Raw genomic sequence first — 18773 nt, 5'->3', positions numbered from 1 at the left:
GTTTTGCATACAAAAAAGTGCTGAATGTATTCAGAACAATTCTGAATTGATTTCACTGTTTATTCAACTACAAATGATCAGAAATAGGAATCATTCATTGTATACCAGATTCCACTTGGGTCTGTCAAACCCTCTAGCACAAGGTAATGTTGAAATTGATCAGCTTTTGATAGGAAGTATGCTAGAAGCGTCAGAATTTCATAAAAATACCCTATTAACAACAAAGGTTTAAAGAAAGAATCTTCTATCACTTGGCAACAAGCCAAGGAAATTGTAAAGAAATGCCTTATTTAGTTTTCATATAACCAAACTCATATAACCATATTACCTGCAGGAAGGAACCCTAAAGGTACTCAAAGAAATAAAATTTGGCAGATGGATGTATCATTTTTGAGTTTGGTAAACTGTGTATGTACATCAATTTATAGACACATTCAAAAATTCACTGGGTAACTGCGTTAACTTCTGAAAAGACTAATTCTGTAGCTACACATTTATTAGAAGCTATGGCTATTATGGGAATACCTGTACAAATTAAGATTGACATATGTCTCAAATAAAATGAAACAATTTTTTTACACATTATAAAATATTATAGGTATACCACACAGCCCTGTAACAGAAGCAATCGTGGAGAGAACTAATTGGACTTTAAGAAATACTTTACAATCACTAAGACCCCCAGAGACAGATCACATAGCACTTTACTAACTTTAAATTTTAAAATGCTATTAAACAAAAAATCTATAGCTGCCGAGAGACACTGGGTTAGAGAAAAAACTGCTCAACTAAACCAGTCATTTTAAAGTGTCCTAACCTCAGAGTGGAAAACAGGAAATGTACTGGAGGAAATGTACTGGGGGAGGGATATACCTTTATTTCCAGAGGGGAAAAAAGCGCCAGTCCTTTCGAATCGATAGAAATCATATAAGGGGGAGGGGGGCACGGCCCTCCTGAGGCTCTCAACCACAGAAAAGGAAAAAAGACCAAGACAAGTAATGTATATGTTATCTCTCTACGGGAACAGCTCTAAGACTGAGACTTAAATATCCATGTGTAGTCAATAAATCTCGTTGGCTACAAAGTCAGTCTCAGGACCTACCATGGCATTCTTTTATGGCATAGAATATATTAGTTTGTTTACAATCCAAATTAGCCTAAGAAAGACAGGTGTATTTCACCTGCTCAGATAAAGCGCAAAGAATCTTGGTTCTTGGTTAACTGCAATGTGCACCTTGTACATTCCATACATGTTAATACAAAACTGTGTTACTTGTCAAAGATTGTATGTTCACAGAAAATAACACTGAAAATAGTGGCCCTGACAAGATTCACCCTTAGTGATACTGAGATACCTGAGACTACCTCAAACTATCTCAGTGTTGTTTGCTCAAGACTTCCAGAAACGCTTCAAAGAAAGCTGTTGACCCCAGATGACCTCAATTCATCCAGCTACATCCTGATTCAGTCAGGACTTCACTTATTTATGCCTGAACTCTCTCAGAGTACAGAGACTACAACTAGCTTTCCTAAGGCTTACCATTCTCCCAATCTCCTTGGCCTCCAAGAAAGAAATACTATGCCCCAAGTAAACATGAAGGCATTTTAATAAACTCCCACTCCGTTAAGCTGGGATAGGTAAGGTTTGGTTGTTCTGTTGAGTGGATGATGCTTATTATAAAAGGGTTGGTTACAACTAATTAAATGGTCTTGACCAGTGAGAAAATAACTCGGGTACTTCTCTCTAACCTTTTTTTCTTATGTAGGGCGAAAAGGGCTGAAAAGAGAAAAGGGTGACATATAGGACTATTACAGAAATAGTATGAAAGACAGATTGCTGAATCTACTATTAAACCAAAAAACAGCTTATAGTCATGATATTACATTAATATGGATCTTTGAATATTGATACAAAATTAAGGTTATACTTTGTTACATTTGTGTATTTTATTACATTGGTATAAGACTTTGTATACTAATACCAAGTTTGAGATTATAACATACTATATATTAAGTTTCAGCTCTTATATAGTCATTTGAAGATGTAAAATTCTAGTCCTTTTAAAAGCTATTACAAACTGTTCAGGATAAATAAGTAACACAAGTCTATCACAATATATGCTTCCTGGGTTAAACAGGGTTAAAAAAAAAAAGTTTACCTACTCAGATATAGTATCGATAGATTGTCTTCAGATACCTCAGAAACTTAACAGAATATGACATTTAAAGATGTTTTTATTAAATTAAGGCCTTTTTTGATGAGACATGAAAGCTCCTGACAGCACCCCATTCAACTTGGAAGAAGAGCATCAAAGACCTCCTTTTAGAGATAGCTTCAATTATGGCAAGCTAGCCACTGGGCAAAGAAAATGCCCTAACTTCATCTACAGACAGAATGCTATCCCACATGGACAAAACTTGGATGCAGGCAAAGCCTACTGCCGAAGCTCTGCCAAGACAGGGTAAGCAAGTCCTTCCTAATTCATGCTTCACAAGTTTATCAGATATCCTGGGTCAAAATGGTGAAGACAGATGTTCCAATGTTATAAAGACATCTTTGGAGCACTGTTCAGACAGCCAACTATGTCATTTGTATAATTTTGGAAGCAAATTGTCTGTGCTTCCTAGATATTCAGGTACTATTTATTTCTTCTCAAGTCTTTGGTGAGGTTGAAGATAGCATAGTCTCACAGTTAAACTTAAGGTACAAAGAATCTAAGAAAATGTTTTGGGGTCTTAAGAGATGTTTTAAGGATGGTAAATCCAAGTTATGAAGGTTGGAGGAGGTGAAAGTTTAAGTTGTTGGTATTTTAAGGTTGGTAATGAAGGTTAGAGGATCTAGAAGTCTTCTTTAATGAAGACAGGAGAATTTTAAACAGGTGTCTTAAAATTAGCAAGTGCAAATTAAAGGATTTCTTAAGATAGTGATGAGAAAAGTACAGAACTGTGAACTCACCAAGATAGGACAATTGGACATTGTGAATGTAATTACAACAGAGATTTCGAAATGGTTTAATAATTGCCTTTACTGTATGCTACAGCCAATTGTTATAGGGAATCAGGTGGGTTTTCAGTTACCAGGTAGGGGGAGGGGGGGTGACAGGTAGAGACCACAAAGAGAAGGTGAAAGGAGAGAAGTATGGACCAGCAGCAAGTACCAGAGTAAAATGCCTCCCTAGTACACCAGATTGCTGGAGCAGAAATAGCCCAAGAAGATTCAAACAGCAAGTATTTGGGAGTATAGGTGGAGAAACAGCCAGTCTAGTGCTAGAGAATTAGTTAGGGTAATCCCCCAGTAATTGAGCAGAGCCTAATAAATAATAGTTTGAGTCTCATTTGATAGAAAGGGATAAGCCTAATTCTTTTATTTTACATTGATCTTCAGAGAACATTATTATTGTGGTGGGGACTTGAGCATCTTAGACATGAAAAAGTCAGAACGTAACTTCTGGGTGTTTTTTCTCCTTCTATGTGTGTTGTAGGGACTGAACTCAAGGCTGTCAGCCTTAGCCTGCAATCGCTTTCACTTGCTGGGTCATCTTGTCAGCACTAGGAGCAACTTAAAAAAAAATTAAAATATCATACATTTGGAATCACATTCACATTTTAAAAGATTTTATTGTTCTCAACGGTGTATATGTGCCTGTTAGGGCAGTATTAGTAGACACCAGTTCCAGATGGTAGCCCATGACATGGGTTGGGAACCTAACCCTAGTACTCAGCATGAGCTGTGTTCTTAACCTAAGTCCTCCCTCTAGGCCCCATATTCACATTCTTAAGGTATCAATATTTCCTTACTTTTATAGAAATAGAAACCTTAAATTAAAAAAAAAAAAAAAAGCCAAGGAGTAGCAGCACATAAACATTTCCACTAAACGTATGAAAAAAACACCTTCAAAGGCTCACTGTTCGGCAGCAAGCCCTGCGGCTTACAGGTTACTTTTGCCTGCTCTGATTCACACGGAGACAACTGTCCAGCGTCCTCTTTTGGGTCTTCCTCCTTCAGTTGAGTACATTACATCACTCACTGCTATACACATTAGCAATCATTTCCTTGATGTATCACAGTTTATCTGACTTCTAGTTGATGGATCTTTCAAATATTTGTAGTCTGGGGTTACTATAAACACAACTGCTATAAGCATTCAAACACAAACCTGTGGAGCCTCCATGTTGTTTCCCTGGGTAGCAAGAAGACTGAACTGTGTTATGAACACGCCGAATTTATATGGTGCAGCTGTGCCATATTCAGTCCTGTTAGGGGTTGCAGTTGTTCATCATCTATACTACCACTTGCTATTGGTACACTGCCCCTCTGTGGGCCATTTCAGTAGGTACGTAGTGGTGTCATATGACCGATGGTCTTAAGGTACTTTGTGTATGTGTATCCATTGGCGTATCTATTTGTGTGATTCTGATAATGTTCAGAGATCAAATCTTAAGAAGTATTAAAACACCTATCCATAGGTCAGGCTAGAACATTTTACTTATACATGTTCATGTGTGTACAAGTGCACTAAATGAAGGCCAGAGGTCAGGGGGCCAGCCCATTTTGTTTTCTAGAAGCAGTGTCAGTCACTGGCCTGAGGTTAGTTAGTTGGTTGGTCAGTCTGGTTAGTAAGTGAGCTCCAGAGTCATGATCATAAGTCCATACCTTGCTGTCTGGCACTCTGGGATCCAACTCAGGCTTATATTGTATGAGCCATCTTCCCAGCCCAGGACAGAACATTCTAAAGTGGTAAGTTAGTTGAAAAATCCAAGAGTTCCTCTCAACTTTTAAATTTTCAAGACACACAAGTTAAAAGTTGAAAATAAACATACATAAAGCTCTTCTAATACTTAACATTTTACGCACTATTTTAATGTGATCATTTGAAAATACGTACCAGATGTCATGTCTCACGTGAGTACTAAAAATGTTTTTTTATGTAGGGCAAGTTTATCATTATACAAATTAACAATTTCTTTCCGATCTATATAATCTCTCAATTTCTCTACTTTTCCCTCCTTACTTTTTTCTTCCAAAGGGCAGGGTCTTTCTATTTTAGCCTAGGTTGGCCTCAGAATCATGGAAATTCTCCTGGCTTCCATGTGTCTAGATTATAGGCATGAAACACTATGCCCAGCTAGTCAAAAATCTCTTTCAGATATAATTAGACTACAAATACAATTATTGGTTTAACCTAAATCTTTGACTTTTTGAAGAAAATCAGCCGGTTGTTTTGTAAAGTGACAAATTCTGAACTTACCTTATTTTCTATAAACTGGAATTTGGACTTAAGATTCACTACAGGTCTATTTTTTAAGATGGGTCTTTTATGTGATTTCAAAACCCACATGTTTGCAAGTATGCCTTGTGTAAGGCTTAAAACCTGTCTGAGCTGGTGTTGAACTTCAAATCCACCTCAGCTTCCCAACTACCCTCAATTATGGGACTAGAGCACTCACCATGCGGCACTCAGCAGCAAATACTTTTGACAAAATAATTTTTACAATGCTAGGAACTAAACCTGGGACATCATACAGGAGAGAAAAGTGCTTCAATCCAGCCCTCAAGCCATTTATATAGCACTTTCTTTGGGGGAAAATTCAGGAACCTAAAAAATAAAACTCACACCCCATTTTGCTAACTATAATTTTTTTATGTAGTCTCAGTTCCAAGGAAAAAGTAAAAAGGACTTAACAATGGTGTTTTGGAAATAAGGTAACACCACATACATTGATTCCTTCATTTATTTGTCCCAAGCATTCCTGACACTCTCTTCTATTAATGTGTTCACTTGGTAAACTGGAAACCTGACTGCCCCTACCTGACCTTTAACTTTCTCAAAGCACTAATAAGTGCTTCAGCATTGAGCATGCTTTTGCTCCTTTCTGCTGGGAAAAAAAAAAAAAAAAAAAAAAAAAAGGTTTAAACTACACCTGCTGGTCTGTGCCTATGTTCCCAACATTTAGGAGGCCGAGACAGGAAGTTTGCAATTCAAGGCCAGGCAAGAATATATACGCAAGATTTCATCTCTAAAACTCAGAAAATCTAGTATCACACAAATGGGCATTAGTTTTCTGTTCTTTCACATTCACAAATTACTATCATCAAACTTTGGAATCTGCTTCCCCTACTCTTGAAATAGTATTTAAACTAGATTTCACTGTACATATCTATAATCCTGGACAGTGAGGCAAAGGCTCAAGGTTCACGAGTTCAAAGTTATACCCAGTTACACAGTGAATTCCAGGTCACCTTGCACTACATGAGATCTTACCCTCCAAAAAGTGATTTTAATATATAATAACTTCACTAGTTAATATATTATTTCCCCTATATTCTAGAAGAACAAAAGGTGTTTGGTAACTACTAGGTAGGTAGTAGTAGGTAATCAGATCTTTAATGCAGAAACTGCTAGTTTCAATATGTTGGTTACATATTGTTTTTATTCAGGCTTGGCAATTATGAAATACAAACCAAGCAACTCTTAGTTGCTTCTACACGTCCAATCTTTCCTTACAGAAGCTGTTAAATACAGCTTTAAAGTAGTATAGTATAGTCAGCAAAAGATTTGGGTGGAACAACAGTTCACCTGGAATCCACAGTTAAATATTTACTTCCTTTGGTGCCTTGTATAGAAGGCACTGTTAAGGATGTTACAATATAGAGGAAAATACCCACAGCAAATAGTTCTAGTGACAACTTACTAAACAAGTTACAGTGGTGGTGGTGATTCTTTGCATTTTATTTTTTTACAGTAAGTAAGAGTATAGTCTTTAAACTCCACACACACACACACACACACATACACAGACAAAACAGGTGTTACTATGAAACAGTCCCTGCCCCCATACCCCCTCAATATACTGAACACAGCAGTTTAACAAAAAAAGAAAAAAAATCAAGACAAGTCTGATTTCAAAATTTCAATATAAAAGCAAAAGTATGTAATGCAACAGCTGTTCAACTTCCAGCTCTAATAATAGGCCCCAAACAAAACAGCCCCATATTTAATTTCTCCAGCACACAATCTACTAGAAATGCTCAACTGTAATCAACTAATAACCAATGTGAACAGAACCTTAGAAAAGAAGTTATATTGCTTCCCTTCACCCTTTTCTCTTATAGTTGGAGGCGAAGGTATTAGGAGATACAAAAGTCAAAGGAAGAAGAATTATAAAGAAAAAAATTCCTAAAGCTGCTGCTGTTTGGAATAAAAAGGAAGACAGTATTTTACAAATGTTCAAAAACTGCAAGGCATTAACACAATTCATTCACTATCACGCCTAACTTGAAAGAATTAGAGAACAGTATCTCATCATATAAACTGTTATGTTCAGGTTCACAAAAAACTATGGATGTGGTTTTATGCTTTATCAAGGAAAACAGGTTCAGTTCAGATCATTAGATACTATACATCTAGCCTAACTGGACTGTGTCTAGAACTGTTCGCTGTCACCCTGAACTAAACAATAGCCATGTAACTCCATAGGAAACTTAAGGGTTGAAGATATGTACACAGCTAGTTAGATCTCCCCTGCTTCGCGCTCTTCAGAGCTCCTCCTGTCTTCTGATCTGCCATTAGCACTCTCATAGGACCGCTTCTTATCTTTTCGATCTCGGTCACGAGGTGATCTGTCTCTTGAACTCCTGTCTCTGTCACGTGATGCTAAGTCTTGGTCTCTGAATCTTTCTTTTGAGGATCTGAAAAATATTAATTTGAGGAGCAAAATATGTTGGGACACCCAAAATCCAATGAAAGAATAGGATCAATATTAAGTTTCTGATAGCTGAAGAAATAGACAAGACTACATCTGAGAAGAGAGTTTCTTATAGAAGAAGAGTCCTACTATAGCAGATACGGGCACCAAAATACAATTGGGGACAACAAATAGCCAAATAGCTAAAGGCAAAAGAGCCTAAACTAAACAATATATTCTTAGCATTTCAGAGATAATCATAAAGTTTCTTCAATTAATAAAAAGGCATTAAGTATAAACAATATATAATTAATTGCTTTTATAAGTGAAAAGTATCAAGATTCCAAATTGGATGGAAACCAATGAATTTGTACAGCAGTCATCTCTTTTGTGCTAAATGACAAACAATATGGATTTGAGGTGTCATAGATCACATACAAGCTCAGGGTGTAGGAGTCATTCTTTTCTATCAGCTTTAAAAATGAAAAAAGTGCAGAACCAACCATAGCTTTCTGGTTTTACAGAAACCAGTTTCAGACACATCTGTCCTACAGGCAGTACGCTGCAAACTGGGTAAGAGGACTACTCAATAATGTGGCTTTAAATAACCATTTAAAAATCTGTTTCACTCTTTGAGTGAATTCATTAAAACCAAAAAATGATCATTCTATAATAAAATCCTAACTGGTCCTAATACTACTATTTCCATTCTCACCCCATCGTCAAAGAAAGGTATATAAACAAAACACCCTCATATCAGAAATGCAGCCAGAAGAAACAAAAACACAAACACATTATGTAGAATCTAACTATATTGGTTAGCATAGAATATATACTTTTCAACACCTAAAATGAATTAACAACAAATATTACATTTATTTAGTTCTTTACAGGTGATACAGAATGTTTACACATAATTTATCTCAATCAAAGTTTAGAATTATGATGAGAGGCACTGCCAAGTCCTGCATAATACTTTTCTTTTTAAAGTTAGAGTTTAAACTTGGATCTCAATATGCTATGTTTGCATGCTACAAACCCAGAAAATGCAATACTTTCAGAAAAACATAAGGCAAGATAAAAAATACTACTATAACCAGTTTGAAAAATATAGATAAGGAGAGTATTGTAGTTTGGGTATAAAACAGTCCAAAAGGCTCATGTACTGTTGTTGAAGACTTGAAACTGGTGATGATGCTACAGAAAACAGTGGGTGGCTAGCTCATAAAGATGGAACAACTGATGAATTAAACCACTGCAAGTTCATAGCTAAACAGCCATTAGGTGGTGGTTTCTGGCAGGAGGAAACAGATCAAGAGGGGTGCATTTTATTATAACTTGTACCTGGTCCCTTGCCCTCTATTTCCTCTGCCATAGGATAAGTCACTTGACTCTCTTACAGGCTCCATGCCATGGTGTTCTGGTTAAGAATGGGCCTAAAAACAATTCAAAAGTGGCCATGAACTGAAATCTCATTTTCACTTCATAATAGTGTGACCTACAAAAAGTCCTTTCTTCTCATAAATTGGTTTCAAGTACTCTGTCATAATACAAAACTATGGCAACAGAGATTAAAATTTAAAAAGCTTGAAAAACAAACACCAATTTCGAGCATTCTACTTGAAGTTATATAAGCCTTTTTCCCCTTTTGTTTTCTGAATCAAGGTGTCTCTCCCTAACCCAGGCTGGCCTCAATTTGTGGCAAGTCTCCTGCGCCTCAGCCCCTCAAAAGTTATCATTTCAGGAGCTCCTGTTTAATAAGCGTTTTACAAGACAAAAAAAACACATTCCAAGTCTATACGAGCCATTTTCAAAGCTTCTATTAATGATGAAAATGATCAATGAGAACAATGACATTAGGTGCTGGCAAGTCCCTGAGGTCAGTGATAACTGAAAAAGAACAAAGACATGGACTAATGTTTGTACAAGATTATGAATATCCTCCTACATGCCGTTTGTTATATGTTACTAGTGAAAGCCTAAGAAGCCAAATATTCCTATTACCTCTAATTAATGAAATATGGAAAAAACAAATGGGATGTAATTAAATTATTTGGCAAAGAATTCTGAACCCAAGTAGTCTGACTTTGAAGTCTGTACTACATGACAGAATACCCCAAAAAGCACAAAGTTGCTGAGGTCCTCACTGACCTGTGGAACTGTTGCCAAGACAAGGTTCATATAAACAACCCACTTGTAGTAGCAGAGATAAATACTTCACAGCAAGGGTAAGAAAACAGCAAAATGTCAAGACTTTTAATGTATTCTTTTTACCATCAAAAACTAAACTCACATATATACCAATAATTTGATGTTATATATTTGAAATAACAAGTAGCAATCATTTACTTTTTTGTTAAAAACAATGATGTTTTAAAAGCAATTTGAATTCAAGGATATGAAATACTCTTGAGAAAAGCAAAATTTTTAATAGTTTTACAAAAATAATCCTCTTTTGAACATGCTGAATATGGTGGGACGTTTTCCTGTATAATAAACTTCACAAGTTCAGGAAGCCTCAGGATGACACAAGGATAGGACAAGACTCCCAATCCATCCCTCCCATCTCCATCACCAACAAAGACAAGTGAGATAAACATCAGAAGAATGACAGCTGGGCAGGTCAACACGGGAATCATATAGACCCTTTATCACCTAAACTGCCTGATTCTAAGATTTAGTGTGCAGATCTAGAATCATAAACAACGTTACAAAAAAAAAAATGTTTGTTTCTGGCCACTGCACTGAGGACAAACTCAGTTTTGAAATGTAAGAAGCCTACAGATATTTTCCTACTTGTTTAATTACAACCAGTTATTCAAGCCTGATCCATCATCTAAAACCATTTTTAAAAAATGTTTGAAAATTTTCCTTACCTAAATTTATGCCATTTACTCATTTACCCTACGATATTCAGTTTATCACTTTATGATCTGTGGCCAAGTATAGTCCCACACAGATAACTCCACAGAGCAACATGAAAATGGTTGTTTATATACACTATTATTACCTTGCTATTTTTAACAAGCCTAGCATAGAGGAAAGTATCTAATTTGTAAAGCCAGGCAGGGTGTCATATGCCTATAATCCCAGCACTCGAGGAAGCTGAGGCTAAAGGATGAATATGAAGCCAATCTGAGCTACAAAAGAGCTTGGCCTCCTGACCTCCCCCTGCAATCCCTCCCCTCAACACACACACACACACACACGCACACACACACACACACACGCATGCACGCACGCACGCACGCACTCACTCACACACATACACACACCTACCTAGTTAAAATCAATTTAAGGGCTACTTAGAACATAGACAGAAATATACAAAATAAAATGTTGATTGAAAGCCTATTAAGAAACTCAGCTTGTGATTTCAGGGAATGGGTAATTCAGTTTAAAACAAAGATTTTGCTGGCTTTCTGTGGGTTTAATTTATGCGAAGTAAGCCACAGAAAATTTAAGACTATTAACTAGGAACTCCAAGTTTTTCTCCTATATTTATCTAAGAATAGTTGTCAAGTAATTTTATGTATAATTTATGTTCCATAGGATTAGCATGTGACCTGAGTTTTGGGGACTTAACAGCTCTACTACATATTAACCCTTTGTTAGCTCTCACTAGATAATCAGGTCCAATGCAGCTCTCGTTGCATCTTTTGAAGTTTCCTGCTATACTAAGGTGTTGTAGCTTCCTCCAAACTCAGAATCTTCCCATTGCACTAAAGGTGAACATGAAAATGTATGATTTATATTGTAGATTAAACAACATAGTAGAATCTGTTTGCTCTTTAGAAGTGCACCAAAGTGTGGAAAACAGGCAAATAAAGCTAAAACAATGCTTTTAATGAAAGGACTTCTCAGAGTCCCTATTTGTTAATACATGTTGAAAAACAAATAAACAAAAACCCCCACAACCCTCAAGAGTCTTAGTACCTAAAATTATTTGCCTATAAAATAGTTTTTGTTTTTATCAGCACCCCTCCCACCTCCCCAACATTCCAAGTAAAGAAAAGCAATAACCTTTGCACATACTGGCTTCAATTTCTTACTCTGGCTCATGCACTAACTCTGCATGAACTACCCATACAATCAGAAAAAAATGTATACACCTACAATTGAGTACATATCAATATATCAGGTGCAAGTTTCAAACCAATAATCTAAGCATAAGTAACACAATAAACAAAAGGCTAAAACATAAAGGGAGCTCCGCATCCTCTGACCGGCACTTCAGTACCTCCTCTTGGATCGCTCTCTGCTCCTATCTCTTGAACTGTGCCGACTTCTCTGGTGGCTGCGGCTTCGGCTGCGGCTGCTGGACCGGGACCTGTGGCGATGGCGTTTCTCACGAGACTTGGATCGAGTCCTCCTCTTGCGTTCCCGTGACATGGAGCGAGATCGGTGTCTACGATGCTCTCTGGATCTAGATCTACAAGAAAATAATTTATTTCCTTGTTAGCACTACAAATCTCATTTACACTAACCTTTTCTTAAAAAAACAAGTTTTTAAAAATTTTTTCCCTTTAAAATGTCTTTGTGCATGCACATCACAGAACATAAGCGTAGGTCGGAGGACAAACTTTTGGGAGTCTCCTTCTACAATGTGGTTCCCAGGAATTAAACTCAGGTTATCAGGGCTCAGTGGCAGATACTTTTAACCAGCTGAGCCATCTTGTCAGTACTGAGAAGTTATTCTTCAGTAGGTGCACTTGATGGTAATTCTATTCTAAATAAACTGTATGTGCAATGGAAATAAACTGCCAATAAGTTATTCGCTAGATACTAAGATATCAAAATAAGAAACAAGAATGCCAATTCTCAGAAGTCAATTATACATTTATAATGTATAAATTTATGTTGGTAAACTAGGGATGTAGGTCAGTAGTACAGAACTTGCTTATCATCCAAGGGACTAATAGGATCCAAACACACTAGTAGGGAAAAAGGAAAAAAGATACTCAGTGATTAAAAGGGCATGTTGCACAACCTTGAGTATTAGAGTACTACAGCACAGACCTGTAAAGGCCAGCTCTGAAGGCAGGACAGACAAGTGTTAAGTTTACAACATAGCCAAGGAAACACAAATCCCAGACAGGGGCCATAAAAGACAATACCAAAGCCTTCATAAAACACACACACACACACACACACACACAAATAGAAATAGAAAAGGATTAGGGCAAAATTGTGAAAAATTGAGTGAGGCCAGCCAGGACTACATATACATACTGAGAGCCTTTTATTTATTTCATGTACACTGTCACTCTCTTTAGACATAAAAGAAAAGGGCATCAGATCCCATTACAGATGGTTGTGAGACACCATGTGGTTGCTGGGAATTGAACTGAGGACCTCTGGAAGAGAAGTCAGTGCTCTTAACCACTGAGCCATCTCTCCAGCCCCCTTTTAAAAGTTTTATCAGGAATATGAAAGAAAAATTAAGGCAACAATCAGTATTACAATTTTGTAATTTCTGAATTTTTCTACTTTTTTTTAAAAGTATACTTAAACGTTAGGGGGCTGGAGAAAGCTCAGCAAGTTAAAGAGTGCTTGCTACTCTTCTACAACACAAGTTCAGTTTCCAACATGTACCTGATAATATAAACAGGATATAATTCCATCCATAATTCCAGTTCCAGGGAACCTAAACACTGCCCTGGCTTCTAAGGGCTTTCCCGCTCCAGCCCCTAAATACACATGGCATGTACTCACAAATAAAAATACATCATATTAAGAGAAAGAATGATAAAGAATTTTTTAAGGATAAATCACCCTTTCTCTAAATTATATTTTGATCACTCAAGTTCTGAATGCCAATGGTAAGCCAAAAATTACAGTGTAAGCAAACAAAAAACATATAAACAACAAAAAAAAATCAGGTGAGCATTTTACAAAAACATGAGTGTGTGTGTGTGTGTGTGTGTGTGTGTGTGATGAAGATGGAGATAGCATGAATAGAACAGAAATATGTGAGGGAAAACAAGAAGATAAGAAGTTTACTGTTTGGCTTAAAGTCACTTTAAAAGTGACAGAAGTGAAGATGTGGGTTATGTGTGCTTGTGAATCCAGAATTTAGGAGATGATGGAAGAAAGATAACTCATGGACAGCCTGGGATACTATAGCTATAACATGGCAAAAAGGAAAAAAAAGGAAAAATACACAGAAACTGCTTTAAGTTGAATTGTGTTGATAAGTAGTTCCAAATTTAAAATGGATAAATCTTAGGGTATATAAATTATACCTCAATAATATAAAACATTTCAAGTTACTATTAAAATGTAGTATTTTCTAACTTCAAAAACAATTAAGTGATACAATTTGTTTGTAAATATTTTATAATTTTCTTCTTTAAAAATTTTTTTTTAAATTGTGAATTTAAATTTTTAAATTCAAGGCTGGCTTTGAACTCACAGAGATCTGCCAGCCTCTCAAGTCCTGAGATTGAAGGCATGAGCACCACACCTGGCTACAGAAGAACTTCCATAAAAAATATTTTGAGATTTCCTTTGTATATATATGAGTGATTTGCTTGAATGTATGCCTGTGAGCTACGTCCATGCCCGGTATTACCAAGGTCAAAGAGAGCACTGGATCCCCAAGAGCTGGAATTATGGACTGCTATGAGCTGCCATGTGACTGCTGAGAATGGAACTTGGGTCCTCTGCAACCAGTGCTCTTAACCACCGAGCCATCACTCTAGATCCTATAGAAGGATTTTGAAAGCACTTAGCTCCAGTCTATGCTTTAGTCAAATAAATGTACATATTGTATACTTCACGTTTAATCACAATTGAATAGTTTCTTCAACTAAACAGAATTTCTCATGTAGTCAAAGGCAGCCCCAAACTTGCTCTGTGTAGTTGTGGATGACCTTGACTTCCTGCAACTCTTCCTTCTGCTCCATCAGCACTGGAATCACAGGCAAATACTGGGGCTATAGGAACGTGCTTGCTGTGACACCTGGTTCTAAAGAATATATTTCTAAAAACAGACAGAGGAAAGCTGTCTGTCCATTCATCCATGACAGTGTAACAGAAAGATTGTTCTATTTACCTACCTATTACAAGAAAGATCTATCTAGGGCTGGAGAGATGGCTCAGTGGTTAAGAGCACTGAGTGCTCTTCCAGAGGTTCTAAGTTCAATTCCCGACAACCACATGGTGTCTCACAACCATCTGTAATGTGATTCTAGTATGTGTCTGAAGACACCTACAGTGTACTCATATAAATAAAATCAATCTATCTATCTATCTATCTATCTATCTATCTATCTATCTATCTACATACCTACCTATCTTATCTATCACAAGAGAAAAAACACCAGCAAAGATAGTACAGGCCTTAAATTCTGGCATTTGAGAGGCACAGGTAGGCAGATGGCTATGAGTCGGTGATCAGCCTGGCCTACACGGCGAGACCAGGCCAGACAGGAATACACACTGATACTCTATCTCAAGAGTAAAATAGGAGATAGAGAAGTGGCTGCTCGCCGGGCGGTGGTGGCGCACACCTTTAATCCCAGCACTTGGGAGGCAGAGGCAGGCGGATTTCTGAGTTTGGGGCCAGCCTCGTCAACAGAGTGAGTTCCAGGACAGCCCGGGCTATACAGAGAAACCCTGTCTCAAAAAAAAAGAAAAAAGAAAAGAGAAGTGACTGCTTTAAAAAAAGCCAGGTTGAATTTCTAGTACCTACATGATGGCTAAAATCATCTACAACTACAGTTCCAAGAAATCTGGGCATAAGGCACAGATGCTGTACAGATATATACATGTAGGCAAAACACCCATACACTGATAAAGTAATCCAAAGGGAGAATTACGATAATTAAATCCACTCAAAAGAAGTTTCACCAATAGTGTTTTGTTTAACCACTCGAGCTAGTTAACCTATTTCTTTCTTTTTTTTTTTTTTGGTTTTTTGAGACAGGGTTTCTCTGTGTAGCCCTGGCTGTCCTGGAACTCACTCGGTAGACCAGGCTGGCCTCGAACTCAGAAATCCGCCTGCCTCTGCCTCCCAAGTGCTGGGATTAAAGGCGTGCGCCACCACCGCCCGGCGTTAACCTATTTCTAATACAGAATCTAATGCAACTTTTAAAAATGTCAAGATAATTATATGTAAAATATTTACTGGGTACCTAACCCCCAGCACATTTTATTTATAAGAGAAAAAAGAATAGTAAAGTAAAATCAAGTTCCTGCATTGTTGGACTATATAGTTTGGAAAAAAGTTTCTAGAGATCTACCTCTAATAAAGAGAGTAAATGGAAAAATGGGTAGTAATAGTTTACATAGAACAGGAAGAAAAGGATTTTCTGACAGGATGTCACTGAAAAAGAGAAGAAGCAAATAAAGGTATAAAGTGGTGGAATAGGAGCAAGTTCAACATGGTGAAGGAATAGAAGAAATCTATTTAGCTACAATGAAGTGAGTAAACAGAAACAATATTGAAGATTGACAGCATGAAGACTGAATATTTTATCATTCAAACCAGGAAGCTCTAAACAGTGTATTATATAAAGTGAATAAAAGTATCATTGTGTGACAACAAAATTATCTCATGGCACACTGGACCACACTATCACTCTACTAACAGCTATGGTACCAGATGTGGTCATACACAGCTGTAATCTCAGCATTAAGGAATATAGAGGAAGGAGGATAATGAACTCAAACAAGACCCTACCTGGAAAAATACTTAACTAGGTATGCAGACACATGCCTGTAATCTTTCCTAACAAGACCAGAGGAAAGACACACAAGTTCCAGAAGACAAACTGGAGTCAAACAGGGATACAAAGTTGGCTCAACATGGCTCAAAAAGAAAACCAAACAAATCCCATACAACGACAGGAAAAACCCAAGTAGATGGCTATTTGTATTTACAACAGGTATGTTAGGAAATTGTTTCTTAAATGGACCATTGAAATTGAATTTTGTTTTTATTTCAAATTGCCTTTAAAAACACTCCTGTCATATATTTACTGTATTTCTGAAAGGTTTTTAGCAAAATAGAAGTATTTTTTGCTTACTCATTTAACATCAGAGCCATATGTACAATTCTACTTTGATAAAACTAAGTAGTAGTTCTGAATATGTTCTTAGCAGTTACTCTTCAATTGCAATGCACAAACCTTAACTACCAAAGAGTCGGTGGTAATTTTTTGTTTGTTTATTTTGAGACAGGGTTTTTCTGTGTAGCCCTGGCTGTCCTGGAACTCACTCTGTAGATCAGGCTGGCCTAGAACTCAAGAGATATGCCTGCCCCTGACTCCTAAGTGGTGGGATTAAAATCACACACTACTTTACCACCAGTAAATCACCAGTAATTTATTAATTCTCACTGGAGGTTAAAAGATGTATCTAAAAACCATACATTTGAAAAATACAGCTTCGCTATTTTATCCATCTTCTATAGTACCTACCTTTTGGGATTCTTGCTATGAGATCGGGACCTAAAAAAAGAATATCTACTTTTAGAAAAGTGACTAAAATTTTTAAACTGGCACAATGTGCTTCTAAATGACATTTTTCTTAAGTTCTGACTTTATGTGTTACTTCTATAAAAACAAGGCATGTACCTGAATGAGAGCCTCCCCCAACAAAACAACAAAACTCTGAGAATTCCCTGCCTTGTCACAGGAAGTTCCTTCAACTGGTCACCTGGCTTAGAAAAGAATATACTTCTGGTGACTGAAATTGTGTGCTTATCATAAAAACTTAATTCTCTAAAACCTACCTCCCAAACTAAAACATTTTTTTTTTCTATAGCTTTTATACTGCTTTTCTCTTCTGGAAACAAAGAAAAATGTTTCAAGATATAAAATGCCCATTTTGAACCTACAACTTCACACTACAGTCCTAGAAAAATTTGTCAAGCTTACATCTTTGTCTACTTACACAAATTATATTCTTTATAAAATAATATAGAAAATTAGAATAAGAAAGTTAGTATTTCTAATTGTATGTGCGTGCGTGTGAACGTGGGTGTGCATGACTTAAAAAGTTAGAAGCATTGGCTCCCCTGAGACTAGAGTCACAAAGAACGACTACCTGTCCAATGTGGACGCTAGTAACTGGACTCAGGTCTTCTGGAAGTAGAGATACATCTTCTCAATCACTAAAACCATCTCTCCAGCCCCCAAAATGATTACATTCCTTCATTTTTCTTTTTTTAAAAAAATGTGTTTGAGTGTATGTTAACCGTTTTTTTGTTTTTTGTTTTTTAAAATGTGTGTCTGCCTGTATGTGTATCTCTGTGTTAACCATGTGCATGTGTGAGGTCAGTAGACACTGCTTTCCCCAGAACTAGAGTTATGAATGATTGTGAGCAACCATGTGAGTACTGCTCTTAAAAGTACTGGGCCATTTCTCCAACCTCCAAGTTTCTCAGCCCCAGATTATATTACTATACAGCACACTCTTTACATTTCCCAGTACAATGTCCGTACTCAATAAACAATCTCAATTCCATGATTAGTACAACATTGCAGTGTTTATTTTATGGTCTGAATGTATATATAACGTCAAGCATGTTTTAAAGTATGCTTTGGGCTATCTTAACTATGGTTCTATTCATTCACTGTCTGTGCAACCAGGGGAAAGCTATATATCCTACCTTAGTTTAATCTATCATCTGTAAAAGAGGAATAGCAATATAAAAGTGATTAAGTTTGAAATGTCCTCCAAAAGTTCATGTGCTGATGATCTGGTCCTCAGCTGGTATAATCATCCAGAGCTAATTGGATCATAAGTATTCTTACCTAATATTACCCTAATAGATAAATAATCTACTGACTATTTTTAAAATGTATGCACGTATATTTGCAAGCTTGTGGCTACTCATGCAGGCCAGGTGTTAAGAGTTGGGAGTTACAGGGAGTTACTGCTCAATGTGGCTCCTGGGAACTGAACTTAGGTCTCCTCAAAGAGCAGCAAATGTTCTTAGCAATTTCTCCAGCGTCTACTGACAGATTCTTAACTTGACAGTACTGTTGTTAGGTTACAGAAACCAGTAAGTTCGACCCAGTTCAAAGAAATAGGTTCCTTGAAGGGTGTATATTATCCCTGGACCTGACCTAAAAATG

General features: G+C 36.9%; 1 protein-coding gene across 9 annotated transcripts in view; it reads right to left on the bottom strand.

Annotated features, from left to right (window-relative positions):
• Positions 1-6410: 6410 nt before the first annotated feature.
• The window catches only part of LOC114622028 (putative RNA-binding protein Luc7-like 2), a 56413-nt gene continuing 44050 nt past the window's right edge, over positions 6411-18773 (bottom strand). For 7 of the 9 annotated variants that reach the window (XM_028768377.1, XM_028768371.1, XM_028768372.1 and 4 more), the window contains 3 exons: positions 17112-17141; positions 11927-12118; positions 6411-7690 (listed from right to left, as the gene is read on the bottom strand). In XM_028768377.1, the coding sequence (XP_028624210.1) occupies positions 7513-7690; positions 11927-12118; positions 17112-17141 (400 nt within the window). In that variant the 3' untranslated portion in view covers positions 6411-7512. The remainder of the gene's footprint in view (positions 7691-11926; positions 12119-17111; positions 17142-18773) is intronic. The other 2 variants (XM_028768374.1, XM_028768375.1) reach the window with 1 other exon arrangement.

Source organism: Grammomys surdaster, unplaced genomic scaffold (genome assembly GCF_004785775.1).
Source record: "Grammomys surdaster isolate TR1022 unplaced genomic scaffold, NIH_TR_1.0 186, whole genome shotgun sequence".
NCBI lineage: Eukaryota > Metazoa > Chordata > Mammalia > Rodentia > Muridae > Grammomys > Grammomys surdaster.
This window is presented reverse-complemented; position numbering and strand designations above follow the sequence as displayed.